This window comes from Eptatretus burgeri, chromosome 6 (genome assembly GCF_056783735.1).
Source record: "Eptatretus burgeri isolate ZD-2024b chromosome 6, Ebu_testis_v1, whole genome shotgun sequence".
Classification (NCBI taxonomy): domain Eukaryota; kingdom Metazoa; phylum Chordata; class Myxini; order Myxiniformes; family Myxinidae; genus Eptatretus; species Eptatretus burgeri.
In genome coordinates this window covers 75,869,964-75,895,026 of record NC_140966.1, presented here as the reverse complement: position 1 = coordinate 75,895,026, position 25,063 = coordinate 75,869,964, and the positions used below count along the sequence as shown (strand labels likewise).

Genomic DNA, 25,063 nt, shown 5'->3' with positions numbered 1-25,063 from the left:
CGATGTAAATATTCTTAAATATTGTAAGCAAACTGTTATAGATGTTCAGATGATCAGATCGCCATTTTTTAATGCATGAATCAATTCTTCTTGTAACCGTCCCCCCTGGGCAACCCTGGGGACAATGTAGAAAATCAAATCCCTGGGGTGGCCGGTGGGGAATTGTTTTATTAATTTTGTCCCGGGGGCATAGGGCGGGGATGCAAGGAGACGTGGGAGTCTGGTCACTGAAGTATTCGTATTCAAAATGGTGACAAATTAATTGAAACTTTCATTTGAAAGATTTCTCAGGTTTGTTGGCATGTCTGGTTAGAAAAACAAATTGGAAAAGTTGAAGACTGTTTAAGTTAATTTACATTTGAATTTGAAACTTTTGCAACTCGTAAGGAAGCTTTTACAGCCTAGTTTATTGAATAAGATTATAAGAATAGTTAATGATTAAAACAATTTTTTCTTTTTGAATTTAAAGTATTTTCGACAATTTCTAAATTGAAGTTTATTGTGTTGGACTTTGTTACACTATTTATTGTTACGGGGCTGGGTATCGGTGGCGAGCACGACCGCAAGAGGGAGCAGTGGAGTCGGCTCCACCGAACACACCAGAATTGAGGCCATGCCTTTTGGATAAGTCCGAAAGGCACAGGTCCCTTACTGGACCATGAATTGCCAATAATTCGACCGCGTGTGGTAGGGTCAATTGCCAAACTTCAATATACTGAATTACCCATGCGGACAAAGCTACCGGGGAATTCACACCCTCGACGGACCTCGAGCGGAACGAGCAGTTACCGAGCCCCAACTGTGTGTAACCCGAGCGGAGATTACCAAGGCCCGTCGGACCAAATGAACAATTTACCAGCCCAAACGGCCTCGCTATTTCTCAATACACACCGTGCCAAGCCAATGAAAAACACAGAAACGAGCTGGAACATTTAACAAAAGGGATATTTATTTATAATGGGGCAGGGGAGCACACAAGAAGGCAGAGTTAACCGAATAATGAAGGAATAGCAATTTATGTACAAGCACTTGTACAGTTTCACTTAATAGACTGGCACCACAAACACACACACGTACACCCAAAAAGAAACGGACCTGCCAGTTCTTTATTGGAGGCCTCCAGCTCGAGGAAAGGCGAGCTGGAGGTCAGAGCCTATTCTCGGACCTTTCCGCCTCACGTGGTCTTCGACAATCCGGTGTGGCAAGACTCGAATCCGCCACACACTGCCGCTCCAAGCCCAGGTAGGTGATCCTGCAGATTATTTAGGTTGTCTGAGTGAGTCTGTTAGTTCAGTTACGCAGCGCACGAGGTAATATATTTTTGGGACATGTATACAAATGTCGCACTCAGCGATTCGAAGGTAAAATGTACTCGGGGAAAACCTACACCTGCATGGCACATGAAAATTTGCGACTCGTGACGAGTCTATTAAAAGGGGGGGAAGTGTTACGAATCTGGAAGCCATTTGCATACAGACAGCAGTCCCAAGGCTTAGTTATTTCGATAAGTCTGTGTTTATAGTTAGAACCCTCCCCTATGTTTATTGGATTGATGTGTCCGCACACTGCGAGTTTCTTTCTCCTTAGATTTTTTGCAATACCCAATGCCAACAAATCAATCCTTCACTTCTTCGCACTATCGACGCCATTGCCCACGTGCATTCGACCACGGACATGGGCGGAGGTTTCCTCACCTCAGAACACCATCTCCGCCCAGGAAAGGAAGAGGGTCCCCCATGTCCAATCACGGATGGCCAGCACTTCACCCCACGAAACCTTGTCCAATCAGGAGGCTCATCACCTCGGAGCTCCGACTCCGCCCCAGAAAGGCAGGGTTTTCCCCGTCCAATCAGAGGGGGACAGATATCACCCCATGAAACCCTGTCCAATCAGGGCAAAAATTACCTCAGGGGACCAGTCACCCCACCCCGTCCAGGGGAGGGATAAGAATCGCTGGGCTCCCCTGAGTGTTCGCTGGAGTTGGGCTGGAGTTGGGTTGGAATTGTCGGAGGAGAAAGGGGTCGCGATTTGCCCTTTGGTCTTTTGGTCTGCAGTCGTCGTCGTCTGCGGTCTTGGTCTGCGGCCTTTCCCGGAGTTCCTCATGGTGGTGGTGGTCGTGGCAGCCAGGATCGTGGTGCTCGATCGTCGTTCGTGGCAGCCAGGACCGTGGGCTCGTTGGATTCCGGGTCGTGGGTTTGAGTTCCACCGTGGTGGGTTGGAGTCGGTGTAACCGCACGAGGCGGCCAGGTACCCAGCCAAACTCTGACCTCCAGCCTGTCTATCCCCTTGGCTGCGAGGGTCGAAATAAAGACCCGGTGGGGTCCATTTTCTTTTGGTGTGTGTGTGTGTGTGTGTGTGTGTGTGTGTGTGTGTGTGTGTGTGTGTGTGTGTGTGTGTGTGTGTGTGTGTGTGTGTGTGTGTGTGTGTGTGTGTGTGTGTGTGTGTGTGTGTGTGGTGGCGCCATCCTATTGTTAAGGATTTGGAAGCCTTCTGCACACAGACAGTCTGCAGTCCCCGCAGTTCAGTTATGTCGATAAGTATGTGTTATAGTTAGGGTCCCATCCCCTATGTCTAACAGGAATTACATGTGTGCATTGCGAAGTTTGTTTATAGTTGGTTTTTTACAACAAATCCCCTTCACTTCTTCAAACCACCGACTCCATTGCCTATGTGTTTTTGGCTGAAGGCGTGGGCAGAGCTTCCATCGCTTCAGATCGAGGCTCTGCTCTGAGGAAGGGCATGGAGTGTTTCCTCCAGCCAATGGGCGAAGGGTGAGCAGGGCCGAGGCGCTCCGGCCAATGGGGGGCAAGTGTGCCGAAAGCTACTCCAGAGCCTCTTCGGGGGGGAGGGGGCGGGCCTCCGAGACGCCCCGACACACCCCCTGAGATTCCCCGTCCAATCAGGAGGCTCATGACCTGAGGGCCGGCTCCACCCCAGCCAGATGAAGGGTTCGCCTCGTCAAGGAGAGTAGAGTGGTTGTCAAGACCAGAGTACTGCAGTCATCATGGCTGATTGCTTTTCATCTGCGGTCTTGGTGGCTTGGTCTCGGTCGTGGTTTGCGGTCCTTTGCGGTGGCTCCTCGTGGTTGTGGTGACCGAGCAGCCAGGGTAGTGGGCCCATGGACTTCGGGTCGTGGGTTCGAGACCCACTGTGGTGGGTTGGAGTCTGGTGTGACCGCACAAGGAGGAGAGGTGCCTGACAAGGCCCTGGTCCCCAGCTCGCCTTTCCGGGGTCCATTTCTTTTGGGTGTGTGTGTATGTGAGTGAGTGAGTGAGTGAGTGAGTAAGTGAGTGAGTGAGTGAGTGAGTGTGTGTGTCCGTGGGCCCCGTCTGCAAGTAGAAACTGTTAAGTGCCTGTGTTCCTTGTAAATTGCATTTCTCATATTCGGATAACTCTGTTCTTTGTGCTCCCCTGCCCCCATGATAAATACCCCCCACCCCCAATTGTTCAATGTACCAGCTCGTTGTCTGTCACTTTCTTTCATTGGTTTAGCATGGTGCGTATTGAGAATTAGGGAGGCCGTGTGCCGTAAGTTGTCGTTTGGACTGACGGACTCTGGTAATTCCGCTCGGTTACACTGGACCAAGGTCGCAAGAGCGACCCGGTTCGACGGAGTCCGTCGAGGGTGTGACTTCTCAGGTAATTTGACGACGTGGGTACTTAGGTGTATTGAAATTAGGCAATTAACCCTACCCCACACAGGCATTGGCGACCACGGTCTGATAAGGGACCCGTGACCTTTTGGACTTATTTCGGACATTTTTCCAGAATTATGGAAGTGATATTTTTCCAAGAATTATGGATGGGATAATTTTCCCAGAAATAATTGGCATATTTTAATAGGAGAAATTATTATAACTTCTTTTCTTTTTAACCATCGAAAACTTTCCGGTGCACACCCCAGTATACACACCAGTTTTCAACTCAGTAGTGCATATAACTCCAAAAACACACCTCTTAATTTGTCTCTAACATAATGATTAACTTACCTGCACACAAAAGTATTCACTTGTAATGATTGGTAAAGGAAAACAAAGTGAAACATTAACTTTAGAATCAAAGCTGAACCTCGAGGTTTCAGAAACTTCAATGCACAAAACAAATGTCAGGACGAAAAACAATAAGAGAAGCGACTTATTGGGCGTTATTAGATCGATCACTCATACATCGATCTATCTTAACAGAATCTCGAGAGATCATTGTGTGAGGTGCAAAAATACCTGGTGGTCAGGTTCCAAGAGCGCAAGGTTCACAGCAGCTTGCTCTACCAATCTGTTCTTGTGCTGCAAAAGGTGCTTAACGATCCATCCGAAAGGTGACAATCTCGGAAGACCGAATTGTCGCAACAACCGAGTCTGAAAAGGTCCACTCATTGAATCGCCGTGAAAATGAAGCGCAAATAACGAGGGAATGATGCAACACGTTAATATATATGTATATATAAATAAATAATTGTACGACTTGGATCGTTCCCAATCTATTTCCGGTCCATCCACATGGGAGTCCCAACATCCAGTTCCAATATTTTAGAATAGTATTTTAAACTTATTAATAAACCACAGCGATGAGAAAAGGATAACGCAAGTTTTGACAATTAGCTTGACAAACTGTTTTAAGAATTCTTAGTGCTGAATGTGCAGATGCAAATTATCCCGTCTGATGGTCTGAAGCACACACAGCACACTCGATGAAGTGGAAAAACTGTGTCGTCTGATCAGGAATGTAAAGGAGACCTTTTTACATAGACCAACTGAGAAGTGGGTCCTGATCGAAGTCTTACCATCTAAACCCCTAAACATATCCCGTAATATCCGTGTACGACCGTTGGGGTGTACGAATATATTATTATTTAACGCACCTCTGTGATTATTCGGTACCGTCGTGTTTTCTCGTCCACGTGTTTATAGTAATAATTTGTCGGGAGTAAAATAGTTCGGACAAATTTATTTTTGACTGGAGAACAATAAAATACAATTTTAACATTGAAACAGCAACACATTGCCACACAAATATCATAATTATTTCTCACACACCTGCGTGGGTCAAAATGGCATGTCCCAGACACTTACTATAACATGGACAAATGTGTCCAAGAGCTGCGTCATTCCACCAGTCAACAACAACAACAACAACAACAACAACAACAACAACAACAACAACAACAACAACAACAACAACAACAACAACAACAACAACAACAACAACAACAACAACAACAACAACAACAACAACAACAACAAGAACAACGTGGAGCTCTCTTCGAGCGAGCGTTCGCAACGCGACGTGGATAGGGTTTGGAAGAAGAAGAAGAAGAAGAAGAAGAAGAAGAAGAAGAAGAAGAAGAAGAAGAAGAAGAAGAAGAAGAAGAAGAAGGAGAAGGAGAAGGAGAAGGAGAAGGAGAAGGAGAAGAAGAATCTTTAAAAGATTTAAAGAAACAAGACTTCCTCCAAAAAAGCGTTATTATAACAAGTTTGGAAGATGTTATATTACGGGTGAATAATATGAAGAGCGAAACAAGTTTGGAAAGAGTTTGAGAAAAAGAATAAGGGTGAATATCATATCATGACCTTTATTTAATAACTGATGTGTTATTACTAACTGATGTGTTTGAGCCAAACCTGATAGGTTTAAAGTCTAAGTATTAATAAAAAAAATGGGGTTGGGGGATTTAACGGGCTACCGCTGCATTATTTTTAATTGATGAATAAATTAAGTTATTCCTGAAAATAAAACATAAATATTTATAGTATCTCTATATGATCACTCATAAATATCTCTGTATGATCACTATATTATCTAAATTTGTTTGGGGAAGTTGTAACAAGAGGATTGAGTAAAACTGAAAACGATGTCCTGGACAGCATTTGCTCGAGTACCTTGATAGCATTGTTTTCATGGAGACTGCCATGTTGCTTTGTGGTGCCGAGCACTCCATTCCGTTGGAGTGCTTGCTTGAGCTGTTTGATTAACCAAGCTGCTTGCTAACGGACCACACACCAGGTGTAGAGGACGTGGTGTAGATATCACAGCCCAGAGTCTTCAAAAGGCCACCAGCAGGCCTGACGATATCAGTTTGAGGAGCCTGAAGCCAATCCAGTCTGAGTCCAAGTCTGGGTCGGATGTCGCCGGCGGTGGCCGTTGTGGCTGGGCCACCCAGAAGCAGGCAGGAGGCATTATGGTGGAGGCGCCCGATAGCCGGTGGGGACTGTTGTGCCCCTCCCCACAGTCCCCGGTAGGGGGGCGTTGCAGCGGGCCACGCTGGTTATATAGTTGTGGCAAAGTCCCCTGGTCACTGGCGGAGGCTGTTGCAGTGCCCCATCTCTCCCCAGCAGGGGCCATTGAAGACCCCCGACCTGGTCACCAGTGGGGGACATTTGGGGGCTTCTGGTCACTGGTGGGGTTCATTCCTCAAGCCCCTGGTCTTTAAACTTAGCGCAGCATATATAAGGATTTCCTTGTTGAGATATTTATGCTTTCAAGACAGACCTGATCACATGAGATGCCTTGACAAAGCCACAAACACTCTCGACATCTTGTAGGTCCTGCTTCCATGACATGGGAAAAATAATTGGGTGGAATATGGACTAAAGTCATTGAGAAATGACAAAGTTTGAAGCACCTGCTTTTGATGTGATGTGACTGCAAAATCTGGTCTTGGAAAATATACATATGGCACGGCCAGCTGAGGTTGTAGGGGCCAGTCAGGCAGGACCATGTGGGGTGATCGGAGCCAGCTGAGCAGGACCAGTTGGAATCCTCAAAGCCAGTCAAGCTGGGCCAGCTAGCGTCCTTGGAGACAGTAAAGCAGGGCCAGCTGGAATCCTTGGAGCCTGTTAAGCTTGGCCAGCTAGGGTCCTCAGAGCCAGTCAAGCAGAACCAGGTGGGGTTATTGAAGCCAGTAAAGCAGGGCGAGTTGGGGTCATGCGAACATCACAGCCAGTAAAACTCATCCAGCTTGGGTCATCAAAGGCAAGCAGAGTTTGCTGTGGTTGTCAGAACCAGTAAAGAAGGGCCAATTGCGGTCATCAAAGCCAGTCAAGCAAGGCCAATTGGGCATGGTTTGGGAGGCAAGGTTCCATGCATTATAAAAGGTCTATAGTAAGTTACAAGATTATAAAACGGAAGCTCCTGGAGTGAGAGGCAGCTGTGAGAAAAGGATAAAAGACTGTAGGTGCAGTGGGCAGTTGCAGTTGAACTGACAGAGCAGTGGAAATTTAAGTGGTAATGGCAGTGTTACCCAAGAGAGACTGACTGAGAATGAAAGCCTATTTGTCACGAAGTATGAGCCGGGTGCACTCCTGCACAAGTCTACTGCTTCTAGCCATTTCACCACCATGCCAGCCTGGTGTGATGCCACCTCATTGGCCTGTCAAAATGGGCAGAAACAGCATTTCCCCCACACTTTATTTTCTGATGCCTCAGCCTCAGGGTTCTCATTTGCAAACTCTACCAATTTGCAAACAGGGAATGAATTGGAATGTGGAGCAATGGCACAAGCAGCACCACAGAGTGCAATAGTGAGAGGCACTAGAGCTGAAAGACAGTTAATGTTTGTGTTGCTGTCTGTGAAAAGAAATTTAAATTTAAAAATACAGGTTTAAAAATATTTGTCAAATCAAATACAACTACAACAAGAAAAAGAGCAATCTGAGATTGCAGACCCTCACCAGGACTTGTTCTGTGTGGTGTATTTCGTGTGGAATTTTTGGACTGGTGTGTTACATAATAGGCATAACTAGAAATGCCACTTTATAACTGCTGGAAGTGATGACCGTTTTGATGCAACCCCATTTTGAGTGTACACCTGACCCTGACCCATGACGTTTTTCATTATTATTCAATTGAATGTAGAATGGGATTAAAATAAATTCAAGACAAATCAAATGGAAGACCAAATAGGTGCAGTCCTGTATTGGAGTCAGAAGGAACTCAAACAAGCAAAAATCAGAGATGAAGTCATCAGGAGGAACCTGGATTGGATTCGCATTTCAGCTGCTACTCCTCTCCCATCAAACCAATCCAGGCTCAGCCAAGTGAGCCTTTTTCAAATAAAAAATAAAAAAGAACCCACATCAAAAAAATTAAATATTTCTGGCTGCCAGACCATGTGTCCAATCAAGTTGAAATTCATAACATATATTCTCCATCACTATTGCAGCATAAATATGAAGTTTCATGTCAATTGATTAAGCAGTTCCAGAGAAAACATTATTTAATATTTTATTCAATCAAATATGGCTGCCACACCACGTGACATATGACATCATAATTATCATTAAAACATTCCACATGAGTAAAAAGGAATAACAAGGAAATCCAGAGGTGGAGGCCATTCATGCCTGTGCGAACACCACACCAACCCATCCACACAAGATCCAAGGAAGAAAATGGGAAAAAAATTTAATTAATGAAATAATTTTGTTTATTTTTTGGAGTTTTTTTGTTGTTGTTTTTGCTTTTTGTAGTTAAATATATATTCATTTATTTTCCTTTTCTTCCCCTCAGGGGAGGGGGCATGGGTTTGGTTAAAAACACACGACATCATCCACACAACCCTTCTTGACAAGACCCCCAACGGCACTCCGTACACATGCACACAATCACCCATCAATGCTCAAACTACCAAAAAGTCTCATCAACATCCCCATGCCCCTCTATCTCCATAACTTCCAGGTATCTATTTAATTGTAATTTAAACTTATCTAATTTTTCTGCTGCCACTACCTTTCGTGGGAGGTCATTCCATGCATTAACTACTCTCTGAGTGAAAGTCCCCTACCTTACAACCGTCTTAACTCTCCTCTTCTTTACTCTCAAGCTATGGCCCTGGTTCTATCACTGTGTACTCTGTTGAATAAGTCATCTGCACTTATTTTATCTATACCGTTCATGATCTTAAACATCTCTGTCATATCGCCCCGCAACTGCCTCCTTTCTCATGTATAAAACCCTGTCCCCTTCAGCCGCTCCTCATTGCTGAGTCGAGCTCGGTCCGGAATCAATCTCGCAGCCCTCTGCTGAACCCACTTTATGGCATATATGTCGTTCCAAAACTGTGGTGACCAAAACTACACATAATATACTAGATATGGCCCTCACTAAATTCCTGTACAATGTTACCACCACGTATTTTGATTTATAAATGATCCCCCTCCTTATACAGCCTAAAACGCGATTTGTTTTACCTGTAGCTGATGAGCACTGTGCTGCCTGCTTACCTCCTGTATCTATTACCATCCCCCATATCGTTCTCCTGTGTGACACACTCCTAAATTACTCCTTACATCCTGTAATCTCTGTTTTCATTGTTCTTTCCCATGCCCAACACCTTACACTTGCTCAGGTTAAGTTCCATCTGCCAATCTTTTTCCCAATCTATGCAAATATCAATACTTCTCTGTATATGATCACCACCCTCTCTGCTATCCACCTCACCTCCAAGCTTTGCGTCATCTGCAAATTTGGAAAGCTTACTCTTTCTAAAGAGTCTCTCACCTGAAATATAAATCCATTATCCAAATCGTTGATGTAAATAATGAATGGTAATGGTTCGAGTACTCATCCCTGAGGTACCCCGCTACTTACATCCTCCCAAGAAGATATCCTCCCACTCACAGCCACTCTTTACTTCCTATCACTTAGCCAGTTTGCAATCCAATTCGCTCCCTGACCAGCCACTCCACAAGCACTCACCCTGGCTAACAACTTCCAATGTGGTACCTCATGAAATGCCTTCTTAAGGTCTAGATATACAATGTCTACTGCCTTTCCCACGTCCACCCAATTAGACACTGCTTCATAGAACTCTAAAAGATTTGTTAAACAGGAACTACCTTTGGTAAACCCATGCTGACAAGCTTTAATTAGTTTGTATTTGTTTAAATGGTTCCTCATCTGGTCCTTAATTGATGTCTCAAACACCTTCCACACAACTGAAGTCAAGATAACAGGTCTATAGTTTCCCACTTCTTCTCTGTATCCTTTCTTAAATAATGGTGTTACATTTGCTACTCTCCAATCCTCCGGTACCTGCCCTGACTCCAGGGAACTACATTGAGTAGTCACTCCAAAGGTGAAAATTTTGTCTCAATCTGACAAGCGGTTGCGGAGAAAAACACTAAAGTTCTGTGTGGACAAACAAACAGACAAACAAGAAGACAACGTTGTGCAGACCACTATACTTGCAAAATCCAAGAAACAAATTTGACCTCAAAAATAATTGGTGGTTGAATTCCTTCACATGAAATATAAATCCTCTTCAAATTTCATGTCAATCAGATGAAAATTGAAGATTTTGGAAATCTCACCTAAGTTGTTGACCTTTGCCCTATGTTGACCTTTTGGTCAATGTTGACCTCAAAAATAATTGGCTGCTTTTATTCAGTGACCACAAATATAAATCCTCTTCAAATTTCACTTCAATTGGATGAAAATTGATGATTTTAGAAATACCACCTCAGTTGTTGACCTTGGGACTATGTTGACCTTTTGGTCGACTTTGACCTCAAAAATAATTGGCAAGTTTAATTCAGTGACCACAAATATAAATTCTCTTCAAATTTCAAATCAATGGGATGAAAATTGAGGATTTTAGAAATACCACATAAGTTGTAAACCTTTGGCCTATTTTGACCTCAAAAATTATTGGCTGGTTGAATTCAGTGACCTGATACATAAATTCACTTCAAATTTCAAGTCAATCAGAGGAAAATTGAGGATTTTAGAAATCTCACGAACGTTGTTGACCTTTGACCAAAGTTTACCTTTTGATCTTTTGACCTCAAAAACAATAGGCTTCTTCCTTATGAGAAACTCCACCATGTGGTGAAGTCTTGTGAATATCAGTTTAAAATTGCGACCTGCAGGCGACAAACAGACAAACAGACAAACAGAATAACGAAATTGATTGACCAAAATACTTGAAAAATCTTCGATTTTGCAAGTGACAAATGGACCCAAACGCAATACCCTCTCCTTCGGCGAGGGTAATAACAAACATTTTATGACCATTTCCCCTTTTTCAGGGGGTTGGTCAAATCATGCTATTCCTCCATTCTCATTTATCTATTGCGGCAGTTTCATGCAAATCCAAACATTCCATATCTTTATTAACATTTTCAATCCATGTCTTTTTCGGACATCTTCTCGGCTTTCTTCCTTATTTCACAAGCTTTATTGCATTCTTAACAGTTTCATCTCCTGACCTTTATTGCAAATAACAATAGCAATCAAATCTCTATTCCTCAAATATTCTTCACTCGTATTTATTTTAATCTCTTCCTGATATCTGTGCTTGGAATTCTTCAAGGTCAAATCGTGAACCTGGATTTTTGTTATTCATTTAATTAATGGCGGCAAAAATTGCCTCATATTTAACTGAGCCTTGTTGGAAGTTCTTCATGGTGACATCTGTGAAATGGGCCCTTTGCAGAGCCTCCATAAGGAGCTGTGGCTGCCAATTCACTTCCTTGAAGTAGCCATTTTCCTCAAGCTTCTGCAGCTGAGACATCCTCAGTGTTGTCACCATGAATGCTCCTAAAGGTAGGTAAAAGATGAAATAATTAATTCAGGTCGAAATCCAAGGGGCATCTGGACTTCCAGTGATCTGTATTGCTTTGTTTTCTTGAATCTTAAAATACATTGCACATGCCTTTATCTTCAATCACAAAAAAAAATTTTTTAATCATACTGTAACACAGTACATAATTACCTCTGCATCTGAAGGTGGACGGAGGTTATGTATTCACTCCTGTCTGTTTATTTGTCTGTCAGTCTGTGAGCAGGATATTTCAAAAAGTCGTGGACGGATTATGACGAAACTTGGTGGACAGGTTGGACATTTGACAAGGAAGAATTGTTTCGATTTTGGTGAAGATCCTCATCTGTATCCAGATAGTATGTATATTTTTCGTTCCTGCACCATTGCGAGATGGGGCCAAAAACGATATATTGTTACGGATTTGGAAACCTTGTGCACACAAACAGCCAGGGTCCCCGTAGTTCAGTTATTTCGATAAGTATGTGTACAGTTAGAATCTATCCCCTATGTCAAATGGGAATTTCGTGTGTGCGCTGTGAGTTCTTTTATAGTTAGGTTATTTAAATCTCCAGATGCCCTCCACTTGCGGCCACATTGTCTTTCAGCGCTTGCGCCCTCGCCTCATGGCCGTAGCATATGAGGAAAGGTCCTCGCGTGCTTGATTCGACTTCCTCGAATTGGTCTGCATTCCAACACCACAAGGCAAAATCGTTGTTTCTCCAGCAAGAGGGGTATAGACACGCGTAGAGGGGGTGGGGTTTTCCCTGCTCGGCCATAACCCCACCCAAAAAGGGTGGACCCATGGAGGTCCCTGTCCAATCAGGGCGATCAGCGTGTCAGCTCCACCAAAGCCCCGCCCCACTCAGAGCGGTCGATAAAGGATGATGCGACCCTCAATGTGTGCGTGTGTGGAGAGTTCTTGTGCTCGTTTGAGTTTGGAGGGTTCAGAGTTCAGAGGGTTCTTGCGTGTCCTTGGGAGTTATTGAGAGTTCTTTGAAGTTCTTTGGAGGGAGCAGTTCTTGGAAGGCAGTTTGGATGGGCTGTCGTCATTGCTGGAGCTCTTAAGCCTGGAGTCTCCGCTGGCCTTCTACAAGGAGCGACCCTGGATCCGCTATTCACCATCCAAGCTCCCACGGACCCCACACGTGCAGTCACGGGCCAAGCCGCACAAACGCGGCCAGGTACCCCGACAGAACTCTGACCCCCAACTCGACTATCCCCTTGGCTGCGAGGGTCGAATAAAGACCATTGGGTCCTTTTTTCTTTTGGGTGTGTCTGTATGTGGTGCCGTCCCATAAGTAAAACTGTTTAAGTGTTTATGATCATTGTAAATATTTGCTTGCATATAGTCGTGAATAAGTCTCCACTTCGTCCCTTTCTTTTATTCCTGTAAATAAAACAATTGTTTAAATGTTCCAGTTCGTTTCTGTCCTTTCTTTGATTGACCCAGAATGGTTCGGACTTGACAATTAGCAAGGCCGTTCGGGCCGGTAAGTTGTCATTTGGACCGATGGATGTTGGTAATCCCCGCTTGGTTTACACCCAGATCGGGCTCGGTAAACGGTCCGTTCCAGCCGAGGTCAGTCGAGGGTGTGGTTTTCCCCGGTAGTTGGACGACGTGAGTATTTAGGTATATTGAAATTAGGCAATTAACCCAACCCCACGCTGTCGAAATATTGGCCACCACGGTCCGCGAAGGGGCCCATGAACTCTCGGACTAATCAGAGAGTCACGACCTAGATTCAGGGTGTTCAGTGTGAGACGACTCTACTGCTCCCCCTGGTGGTCGTTTATTGCCTCCGAACCCCGGCCCACAACAATATAGCATGACATTTCAAACGTTGTGGAAGGATTATGGGAAAACTTGGTGGGTGATTGGATCGGTGACAAGAATAAGCTGATTAGACTTTGGTTAAGATTCGGATCCAGATCCAGCCTTTCAGTGGGACACAAAACATAAACTGTTCAGCATGGTGGACGTGTGTATTCCACTGAGTGCCGTTCTCGTTAACCTCCGCCATCGAAGATCGGAGGTTTCTGTTTTCACCCCTTTCAGTTTGTTTGTTTGTTTGTGAACAGTATTACGGAACAACTCCTCGACGGATTTTGACGAAACTTGGTGGGGGAGGGTTAGGTATGGTCCAAGGATCATGCCATTAGATTTTGGACTTTGTCCCCCCCCCCAACAAAAAATTGTTAGAAAAAAAATAGTTTTTTTTTTGCATTTCTACATGTTTAAGTGATTTCCAACCCACAATTTTTGCAACTTTTTTTTTTCAACAAAATTTCGATTTCTTTTTTTTCCGTTTCCACATGTTTTAAGTGATTTCCAATCCCCCCCCCCCCCAAAAAAAAAGTTGGAGAAAAGAACTATAATTGTCAGCACTGTTGACATCATATTCAATGAATAAGATATAAGGTTCACTTGAGTGACCCAGCAGTATTGGCGGCGGAGGTTTTGCACACTCCCGAGTGCTCCCCCTCTAGTTTCTGACTGCTTTTACTCCACAAATTATAGTTACTTCATCAGCAATCCACCAAAGATGTCAATACATTTAAGACACTTTTGGAGCAATTTTTTCTGCAAGCATCATTAAAATATCAAAACTGTAATGAATTTTGAAAGGTTTTCATTGTTCATCTTGCCTGGTTTCATGACTCTTTTTATCTCATTGCATGCCTTGTCCAAGTCTGTCCAGAATAAGTAGCTGTTGCAGTGGAACACACGATCAATGGTTCCATAAAATAGTGGTAGGCTTTCTGCACTTCCACGTAACAGCTGCACCTGTCCTGTCTGAACATACACATGCATTCATGTGAGGCAGTCATGATGGGATAAGGCTAAAAACTTTTTCTGTGCACATTGTCGAGGCTCATACGAGAGCTAACATACATAACGTATAACAAGGGGAGCAGGAGATAAGAGGGTGGGAGAGGGAAGCACAAAACAGTGGGGGAACAGAGACATGAGGAGATCTGCAGAAGGAAGAGGGATGGTGCAGGGTACACGGGGTAAACATGATGGTACGACAGGGATTTTCAGGAAGGAAAGCAGGGAATCTGAAGGAGGTGGGTTTGGGGTGGATTAGCAGGGATAGAAAAGATCATGGTTTTGGATGGGGAAGATAAGAGATGGTGGTGAACAGCTGTTTTGAAGACTTGGAAGGAAGAGTGGGATTGAAGAGAGTGTGAGAGTTTGATCCAAAGGTGCAGAAAAAAAGAGGAATGAAAGAGTGAAGGTGAGCAGTGATTCTTAATTTTGGTAGTTTTACCAGAAGTTGTTGCTGTTGGACCTTGAGCACCCTGCGGAAATATGGGCAGGACAGATAGCAGACAGAACAGGAGGGGGCGAGGCCAGAGTGGAGACAGTAGAAGACAGAAAGACCACCAATCTCACACAGAGAGTGAGAGACCCAAGGACTCATCCTCATCGTGGAAGATACCAATGATCTTAAATGCCTTGGTTTCCACAGTGTGAAGCCAAGAAAGGTGAGAGGTGGGAGCAACAGCCCACAGCGGAGAGCACTACTCCTACAGGCTATGGATGAAAGCTATGTATGTGGTAAGGAGCTCAGGTGTGCCAAGGAAGGACTTTGCACGATGGAGGATTCCCAGTTGAAAAAAGGACCCAATTGGTCTTTATTCGACCCTCGCAGCCAAGGGGATAGTCGAGTTGGGGGTCAGAGTTCTGTCGGGGTACCTGGCCGCGTTTGTGCGGCTTGGCCCCTGACTGCACGTGTGGGGTCCGTGGGAGCTTGGATGGTGAATAGCGGATCCAGGGTCGCTCCTTGTAGAAGGCCAGCGGAGACTCCAGGCTTGAGAGCTCCAGCAATGACAACAGCGCACCCAAACTGCCTTCCAAGAACTGCTCCCTCCAAAGAACTTTGGAAGCCAGCTTGGAGTTGTAGCTTTCCCAGGATCGATCACGAGCAGATAGTGAGGCCTCTCCTCCCCCCCCCCTTCCTCCCTCCATGACAGTGTGAATATTCATTGTTTAGTCCAAAATCACTGGTATGAACACCTCAATTACCAATGCCTTCTGTTTTTTGTACCCATGTATGATATCTGATCGCAATGCTTTGTTTTCGATGTTCACACTCGATGGGATCGTGAGGTCGTAGGTGAGTGGTACTTTCATATTTTCAGTGATTGCATTTGGTTCATGTTCTCACGAATTGGCTGGAATTGTTATTTCAAAGTTTTTGCAGATGTGCCAATGAATTACTTCACAAACTCTGTTGTGTCGTTGTGTGTACAGCTGTTCTGAAAAGAGTTTTATTTTGGTGTGTTTGGCCATTAAGCATAACATCATTCTCTTTGCTAACCCCACCTCCACCCCTCACCTTTCTAACTATTGTTTTCCTCCTCCTGTCTCACTCTTTCTCTCTCTCGCTGTCTCTGTCTCAGCCGCTCCTTACACCACTCCCTCCTGCAGTGTATCGCAAAATTTGGTGAGGCGTCGCTCTCTGCCCCCCCCCCTCGCTCTTTTCCCCTTCCGAGCTTCCTCTCCTCTCCCCTCACTCTGGCCGTCCTCTCCTCTCCCTCCGTCCATTCTCTCCTCTCCCCTCACTCTGGCCGTCCTCTCCTCTCCCCTCACTCTGGCCGTCCTCTCCTCTCCCCTCACTCTGGCCGTCCTCTCCTCCCCCCTCACTCTGGCCGTCCTCTCCTCTCCCCTCACTCTGGCCGTCCTCTCCTCTCCCCTGACTCTGGCCGTCCTCTCCTCTCTCCTCACTCTGGCCGTCCTCTCCTCTCCCCTCACTCTGGCCGTCCTCTCCTCTCCCCTCACTCTGGCCGTCCTCTCCTCTCCCCTCACTCTGGCCGTCCTCTCCTCTCCCCTCACTCTGGCCGTCCTCTCCTCTCCCCTCACTCTGGCCGTCCTCTCCTCTCCCCTCACTCTGGCCGTCCTCTCCTCTCCCCTCACTCTGGCCGTCCTCTCCTCTCCCCTCACTCTGGCCGTCCTCTCCTCTCCCCTCACTCTGGCCGTCCTCTCCTCTCCCCTCACTCTGGCCGTCCTCTCCTCTCCCCTCACTCTGGCCGTCCTCTCCTCTCCCCTCACTCTGGCCGTCCTCTCCTCTCCCCTCACTCTGGCCGTCCTCTCCTCTCCCCTCACTCTGGCCGTCCTCTCCTCTCCCCTCACTCTGGCCGTCCTCTCCTCTCCCCTCACTCTGGCCGTCCTCTCCTCTCCCCTCACTCTGGCCGTCCCTCCTCTCCCCTCACTCTGGCCGTCCCCTCCTCTCCCCTCAATCTGGCCGTCCCCTCCTCTCCCCTCACTCTGGCCGTCCCCTCCTCTCCCCTCACTCTGGCCGTCCCCTCCTCTCCCCTCACTCTGGCCGTCCCCTCCTCTCCCCTCACTCTGGCCGTCCCCTCCTCTCCCCTCACTCTGGCCGTCCCCTCCTCTCCCCTCACTCTGGCCGTCCACTCCTCTCCCCTCACTCTGGCCGTCCCCTCCTCTCCCCTCACTATGGCCGTCCCCTCCTATCGCCTCACTATGGCCGTCCCCTCCTCTCCCCTCACTCTGGCCGTCCCCTCCTCTCCCCTCACTCTGGCCGTCCCCTCCTCTCCCCTCACTCTGGCCGTCCCCTCCTCTCCCCTCACTCTGGCCGTCCCCTCCTCTCCCCTCACTCTGGCCGTCCCCTCCTCTCCCCTCACTCTGGCCGTCCCCTCCTCTCCCCTCACTCTGGCCGTCCCCTCCTCTCCCCTCACTCTGGCCGTCCCCTCCTCTCCCCTCACTCTGGCCGTCCCCTCCTCTCCCCTCACTCTGACCATCCCCTCCTCTCCCCTCCTCTCCCTTCACTCTGGCCGTCCTCTCCTCTCCCCTCACTCTGGCCGTCCTCTCCTCTCCCCTCACTCTGGCCGTCCTCTCCTCTCCCCTCACTCTGGCCGTCCTCTCCTCTCCCCTCACTCTGGCCGTCCTCTCCTCTCCCCTCCCCCTGGCCGTCCTCTCCTCTCCCCTCACTCTGGCCGTCCTCTCCTCTCCCCTCACTCTGGCCGTCCTCTCCTCTGCCCTCACTGTGGCCGTCCTCTCCGCTCCCCTCACTCGCCGGCCTCTGCTCTCCCCTCACGCTGGCCGTCCTCTCCTCTGGCCGTCCTCTCCTCTCCCCTCCCCTCACTCTGGCCGCCCTCTCCTCTCCCCTCACTCTGGCCGTCCCCTCCTCTCCCCTCATTCTGGCCGTCCTCTCCCCTCACTCTGGCCGTCCTCTCCTCTCCCCTCACTCTGGCCGTCCTCTCCTCTCCCCTCACTCTGGCCGTCCTCTCCTCTCCCCTCACTCTGGCCGTCCTCTCCTCTCCCCTCGCTCTGGCCGTCCTCTCCTGTCCCCTCACTCTGGCCGTCCTCTCCTCTCCCCTCACTCTGGCCGTCCTCTCCTCTCCCCTCACTCTGGCCGTCCTCTCCTCTCCCCTCACTCTGGCCGTCCTCTCCTCTCCCCTCACTCTGGCCGTCCTCTCCTCTCCCCTCCCTCTGGCCGTCCTCTCCTCTCCCCCCACTCTGGCCGTCCTCTCCTCTCCCCTCTCCCCGGCCGTCCTCTCCTCCCCCCTCACTCTGGCCGTCCTCTCCTCTCCCCTCACTCTGGCCGTCCTCTCCTCTCCCCTCACTCGGGCCATCCTCTCCTCTCCCCTCACTCTGGCCGTCCTCTCCTCTCCCCTCACTCTGGCCGTCCTCTCCTCTCCCCTCACTCAGGCAGTCTTCTCCTCTCCCTCTGTCCATCCTCTCCTCTCCCCTGTCCGTCCTCTCCTCTCCCCTGTCCGTCCTCTCCTCTCCCCTGTCTGTCCTCTCCTCTCCCCTCCCCTCCCTCGGGTTGTATTTGCAAGTACATCATAAATGTCAGTGTGTCAGTCCATCAATCTGTCAATAAGTCAGTCTCATCCATAATTACAAAACCATGAAGCCTTGCGGCCGCAAACTTTGCATGCATACTTGGGGAACTCCATGGGCGTGAATTATTTTAAAAAACACCCTTTTTGAAGATAATTAATGGCCTCAGCAGTTGTTCTGACTGTTAAAAAAAAAAGTGTGCATTTATCCAATTCGGACATTGTTTGACATTCCAGGCGTCTGAGTGTTTGTGGCTTTATTTAGTTTCCACACATGCAATAACCTCAAGAATCTCTTCACCTGAGGTGAGTGTCAAAACTTAAAAACCGATCCGGATTGTCAAACAATGTCCAAATTGGACAAATTAACACTGTTTTTTTAGCCATCGGAACTGCTGTTATCGTCAATTCTGCATTTTAAAATTTTGAAGTAGGCTCAGGTGAAGAGATTCTAGAACGTATCCCATTTCAGCTGTAATGCTTATAAACGTCCAGAGAGATGTATTCACACATTATTTGATACTCCGGACGGTTGTCATCTCCAGTTGCAGCTTTCCTTGGAGCTGGCACCTTGTATGCACAAAACTTTGATAAGACCTTAATACTCAATTTTAGTAAGATCCATAATTGCATGATGGAGCACTAAACAATATAACATGAATGAAACTAATCGCATTAAGCCATATAACATGCATATAGGCACATTTATAAGAAATCACCCGTTATAACGGTGCGAATGAATCCGCCATTCCAAGAACATTGTGAACACCTCTTGTACCTGGATTCCGGATGCAAGACGTCGGCTAGCTACAGAATGCATGTATTCTGATGGGTCAACTCCATATAAACGGCCATGAGGTCCAAGTTTTGCGAGGGCATTTTTCAGGCCAATACCTGGTCCAAAGCCCAGTTCCAGCACCTGATTGTGGATAAGAAAGCAAAATGATAACCAGGTTTAATTCATAGGCTATTTACTCATTAATGGAGTAAAATGGGGGGTGAACGGTTGGGGTGGTGTAGGCATAGGGGATGACGGTGTGGCTCTGCTGATGTTTGAAGAGACAAAACAGGTCATTTTCCAAAGTAATGAAATATCAAGTTATAGAAATTTTGAAAGGTTAAACCATCAGATGGAAGAATAAAGCGATTGAACATCGGGCCTGAAATGCAATTAAATATCAGTGAAATTGTAATATCACAATTAAGTGCAATTCAAATTTTTGGTGTTCCCTCAGATGCAATAAAACAAGATGTTCTTTAATCGCGATGATTTGGGGAAGAAAGCTGCAAACAAATTAGGGCACCACAGAAAATGAACAAATATCATTTTTTTCAAAGATGTGGGTGCAGTTTCCAAAAGTCAATAGCTAAGCAGTAACTAATAGATGACCTGGGAACCCATTGTGACAGCAGTTGATGAAAAAATAATTTCAAAAAAAAAAAAAGATAGCTCCAGCGAACTATACCGCTGAGGTTGTTTGCATTGATCAAATACTCCCAAAGAGTACTTGACTGAATCAGGAATTGATTTTTTAATCATGTTTTTGTTGCCCGATTTGAACGAAACTTGATACTGCACACTGCAGGAGAATGGTGAGTAAGGTGGACGTAAATGTTTGCGTTATCGTCTACCGTTTTGGCTGTATTTCGGGAACATGCATACATACATACATACATACATACATACATACATACATTAATACAAGATGAGAGTTTTCGTAATATATAGAATAGATAGATAAAACAAGAAAGAAAATTGCTTGCAAGATGACTAACCACGACGAGAAGCAGGCAAGAGGTCGATCTCCGCGAAGCAATTCGTCAATATGAATTCAACGTTACATCTCCATCTATCTAATTTTAATGTATCCGTCAATCATGGAATTGGAGCTCCCCAGTGATGTTGCTGAAGTGGAAGAGAATAGCACTTGAATAGATCTGTCCAGCTGATGGATGCCATGTGCATATTTAACATGATTAAGACACCTGACATGACAAATGCAAGGCATTTTGCTGAGAAGTTCGTTGACACTGTGGCAAGCATGAGGTATGCACACAATAAGTCAGAGGACTCTTCGATCAGTATTTGTCAGACTTACTTGAGGAGGAAACGCGTGAGAAGAGAACAATTAAAACAAATTCGATTCATTGTCATGAAAATGATGACATGCAATTTAAGAGCATCAAAGACTTTCTTGCGCGTACAATGTCTTCAGAAACTATTCACACCCCTCAAATTTTTTTCACATTTTCTTGTGTTACCGCCTGATTTTAAAATGGATTAAATTTAAGTTGTTTTTTTTGTCACGATCTAAACAAAATACCCCACAATGACAAAGTGAAAACGTGTTTTTAGAAATCATTACAAATGAATCAAAAATGAAAAGCTGAAATGTCTTGTGTCAATAGGTATTCAACCCCTTTACTATGATGCACCAAATTGAGTTCAAGTGCATCCATTTTCCTTTGATCATCCTTGAGATGTCCATAACTTGATTGGAGTCCACCTGTGGCCAATTCAATTGATTCGACATGATTTAGAAAGAAACACGCCTTTCGATACAAGGCCCCATAGTTAACAGTGCATGTCAGAGTAGAAACTCCACCATGAAGTCCAAGGAACTGTCCGTAGAACTCCATGATATAATTATGAGGAGGCATAGATCTGGAGAAGGGTATAAAACAATTTCTAGAGTGTTGAAAGTTCCCAAAAGCACAGTGAGCTCCATCTTTAGGAAATGTAAGGAATATGGAAATACCCACACTCTTTCTCAAGCTGGCCGTCTGACCAAATAGTGCTGCAGAATGGTGGAAGTATTGTGCACTTTTGGTGATAAGCATGAAACTTTGCACAGTTGTAGTGTTTTACCTACTGAACAATATTAGATGTGGGGCCAACTGAATTTTTTCCAAGATGGCGGTCATTTTCAAAATGACCGCCACCATGGGCGAAATTACCGATACAACCATATAAATGAATATATTTCCTATGATTGTTTGGAAAATTGACCAGAAATGTGAAATGTCACTAACTTTTCCCTTACGTTTCACATGTTCTTCATTTCTTAACCAAGATGGCTTTCAAATTCAAAATGGCTGCTACATGATAAAATGGTGACAAACATATGAACATGTAATGTGGTAATTGTACCATGCATCACAGTTAACGTTCTTCCAGTTAATCTGTGTATATCGCACGCATTCATCCATTCATTCATCCTTCATCTTCTTCTTTGAGATCAGTATCTCCATATCACAGTGCATGCTGTTGTTAGTTGTCGAAGCTGTGGTGGTGGTGTCGTAATCAAAATACCAACAATGGCTAAATCCTTCAATATTTTAGACCCCAGACAACGTCCAGAAACTCCTTCAACCTCCGAATCATCATCATCACCGATAGATTGGACAAAATGCATTTTGTGTCAAGAGACATCAAAAGAACCACTGCGATGCCCAGCTGATTCAAAGAGGACTGATATTGACATTGGTACACTTTATGATAATCTTGCAGATAATTTGATAAGATTCAAAGAGCTTCGAGTCTTCCAGATAATATAAACTTATCAAGGTTAGACAATGGAACAGGAGTTGCTTCAACTCTAAACTCGAATGCAGCCAAATGGCACAAAAAATGCAAGGATAAGTACAACAATACCAAACTTCAACGGGTAGAAAACAGGAAAAGAGATGAGTGTGAAACCAACAGTGACTCGCCAAAAAAGAAAGTCACTCGCTACAGCAGTGGTGGTGCAGCCAGAACATCGCAAGGCACTTGCTTCTTTTGTGGTGAAAAATCAGATAAACTCCAAAAGGCATCGACGGAGAAACTAGACAGAAATGTTCGGCGATGTGCAGAAATTGTGCGAGACCATATGTTAGTTGCCAAATTGAGCGCTGAAGTATGATGTCAAGATGCAATGTACCACAGCAATTGCTTAAAAACACTCTACAAGAAAGCAGAGTCAGTGAATTGCTCTGACAGTGGAGAAAGTTCTTCTGATAAACAACTACACAGCATTGTCCTGGTGGAGCTGCTTTCGTATATTGAAGGCTGTCATTCAGAAAGCATGGAGAATGACGTAGCACCGGTGTTCAAACTAGCAGATTTAAATCAGATGTACACTTCAAGACTAAATGACCTGGGAGCAGACACATCTCCTCAAGAACACTCGACCAGACTGAAAGAACGAATATGAGCCAACATACCAGACTTACAAGCCCACAAGCAAGGCAGGAACGTTCTTCTTGCTTTTCAGGATGACATCGGACTGGCACTACAGAGAGCATTTGAAAGTGACTTTGACGAGGAGGCTATCGTGTTGGCAAAGACAGCTGAAATCGTTCGTAAGGACATTCTGAAGCTTGAAAAGTCTGTATTTATGGGGAAATTCTCCAAGGAGTGTCAGCACCAATCAGTTTCTAAGTCTCTGACGACCCTCGTTGAGATGATAATGGGTGGATCAGACATAGTGCAGCAATCAAGCAATGCAACTTATACCCAGGCGATACTTACTGTCTCGCAGCTTATACGCCAAAATGTCATAATTCGACGTCGTGAAGGATCCACCTCTCACTACCACAGTGTGGATCGTGAGACACCCCTGCCTACTTATGTCGGACTCCTCATCCATGCCAGGACAAGAAAGCGTGAGTTAATTGACAGAATGTATGACCTTGGGCTCTCCGTATAATATGACAGAGTACTTACCATTTCAAAGGATTTGGGTAATGAAGTTTGTGCAAGATATTGTTGCGAATTCGCGCCCGCCAGCGTGCGATCGGCCACGTGACTCGAATCACGGCACGTCGCCCACCGGAGAGACAATTCTGTCGTGACCCTCTCGGACTAACGCCGGGAGCTAGTCACGGGTGGGCCTTTCGGCCTCACCACGATCGTGCCAATCGGCTACCCGCGTGGGATAGGGTTGTTCGCCAAACTCGACCTACCTAAGTACCCACGCGGATGGTAGACCGGGCGATCGCACCTCGCCGCAGGTCGACTCCGGACACGGGCCGCTTAAGCGGTCCGTTCCGTGCTATCGGGATAACCGAGCGGTGTATCGTCGGCCTCGATGGTTCCGATTAATTATCGGGCGTATTAAGCCCACTACAAACCCTTTACGTGAAGCAAGATGGAGATTCAAATGAAGGAAAGGACGCAGCGAAATGGGGAACAATTCAACATAATGCACTTTATTTACACGACACACGAAGAGCACACATATATCAATTTAAAACAAAAACAACAATGCAGAGCTAACCGGATACGCGAACACACGGCAACACTTATACAGTTTTACTTTACAAGACACGGCACCACAAGATCCATACAAAAAAAAAAACAAAAGAAAAGGCCACCCTCAAAGACAAGGGGGCAGACGGGGCCCGTGGGCCTTTATGGCGTGGGACTTGGCAGACCGAACGAGTCCCACGAGACCGTTGCAGGTTACCAGCACCCTCGCGGTGCTATGGTGGGCGAGCTCTCTCTGGCGCTCCTTGTATGAACGTGCAGGTCCGCGCGATACAGCTGGCAGAGCGGCACCTCCAGTCCGTGTCCCCTCCGCGACGCCCGGACTCTCCACCGACTGCAAGCTCCAATGAGCGGGTCGCTCTACGGACCGCTTCTCCAAGACCCAGATGGGCAGAAGACCACGAACCGCCGACTGATACTGACACTCTCACCGACCGCCCTGACTTGACCTCCTCTGACCTGACTTCTTTTAGCGGCGCCTCTGTGCGCCCTTTTATTTCCCCGGCACCCCACCCCTCCCTTCGCGGCACGTGGGGGGGGGGGACATTCCACCAGAGAAATTGGGGCGGGAGTCGAGTTTCCATCCGTCATTCATGTTTACCAAAGAAATCGGGGTGGGAGTTGAGTTCCAACCGTCATTCTTGTTTCCCAGAGAAATTGGGGTGGGAGTTGAGTTCCAACCGTCATTCTTCTTTACCAGAGAAATCGGGGTGGGAGTTGAGTTCCAACCGTCATTCTTGTTTACCAGAGAAATCGGGGTGGGAGTTGAGTTCCAACTGTCATTCTTGTTTACCAGAGAAATCGGGGTGGGAGATGAGTTCCAACCTTCATTCTTGTTTACCAGAGAAATCGGGGTGGGAGTTGAGTTCCAACCGTCATTCTTGTTTACCAGAGAAATCGGGGTGGGAGTTGAGTTCCAACCGTCATTCTTGTTTACCAGAGAAATTGGGGTGGGAGATGAGTTCCAACCTTCATTCTTGTTTACCAGAGAAATCGGGGTGGGAGTTGAGTTCCAACCGTCATTCTTGTTTACCAGAGAAATCGGGGTGGGAGTTGAGTTCCAACCGTCATTCTTGTTTACCAGAGAAATTGGGGTGGGAGTTGAGTTCCAACCGTCATTCTTGTTTACCAGAGAAATTGGGGTGGGAGATGAGTTCCAACCTTCATTCTTGTTTACCAGAGAAATTGGGGTGGGAGATGAGTTCCAACCTTCATTCTTGTTTACCAGAGAAATCGGGGTGGGAGTTGAGTTCCAACCGTCATTCTTGTTTACCAGAGAAACCGGGGTGGGAGTTGTTGTTGTTCCCCTTTTGTGTTCGTGGAGATGTTGACGGTTGCTGGCGGAGTGGTGAGGATGGCGTGGTTGTTGAGAGGCAGGTGTGGTTGTGGTTGTTGTGAAGCGGCGTTGTGGTTGGTGGTTGATGTGTGATGGCGGTTGAGACGTGATTGGTTCAAAATAAAGA

At 46.3% G+C, this 25,063-nt stretch overlaps 2 protein-coding genes across 2 annotated transcripts in view; both read right to left on the bottom strand.

The window, feature by feature from the left end:
* Positions 1-4,480, bottom strand: part of LOC147025097 (uncharacterized) — a 50,396-nt gene extending 45,916 nt beyond the window's left edge. Inside the window, exon 1 of the mRNA XM_085885716.1 lies at positions 4,221-4,480. Coding sequence (XP_085741842.1) covers positions 4,221-4,373 — 153 coding nt within the window. The 5' untranslated portion in view covers positions 4,374-4,480. The remainder of the gene's footprint in view (positions 1-4,220) is intronic.
* Positions 4,481-9,240: 4,760 nt separating this feature from the next.
* Positions 9,241-23,392, bottom strand: LOC147025096 (uncharacterized). The gene is made up of 3 exons (XM_085885715.1): positions 19,128-23,392; positions 14,186-14,333; positions 9,241-11,535 (listed from the first exon to the last, which is right to left on the bottom strand). The coding sequence occupies exons 1-3, from the start codon at positions 19,167-19,169 to the stop codon at positions 11,342-11,344; spliced, it is 384 nt and encodes a 127-aa protein (XP_085741841.1). The 5' UTR covers positions 19,170-23,392; the 3' UTR covers positions 9,241-11,341.
* Between the last annotated feature and the right edge of the window lie 1,671 nt (positions 23,393-25,063).

Coding starts and splice junctions, on each gene's coding strand:
- LOC147025096 (XM_085885715.1), bottom strand. CDS start 19,169: ATGCATTCTGTAGCTAGCCGACGTCTTGCATCCGGAATCCAG. Junction 14,334..19,127: donor GTCTTGCATCCGGAATCCAG/GTACAAGAGGTG, acceptor GTGTATGTTCAG/ACAGGACAGGTGCAGCTGTT. Junction 11,536..14,185: donor AAAAAGAGTCATGAAACCAG/GCAAGATGAACA, acceptor ACCTACCTTTAG/GAGCATTCATGGTGACAACA.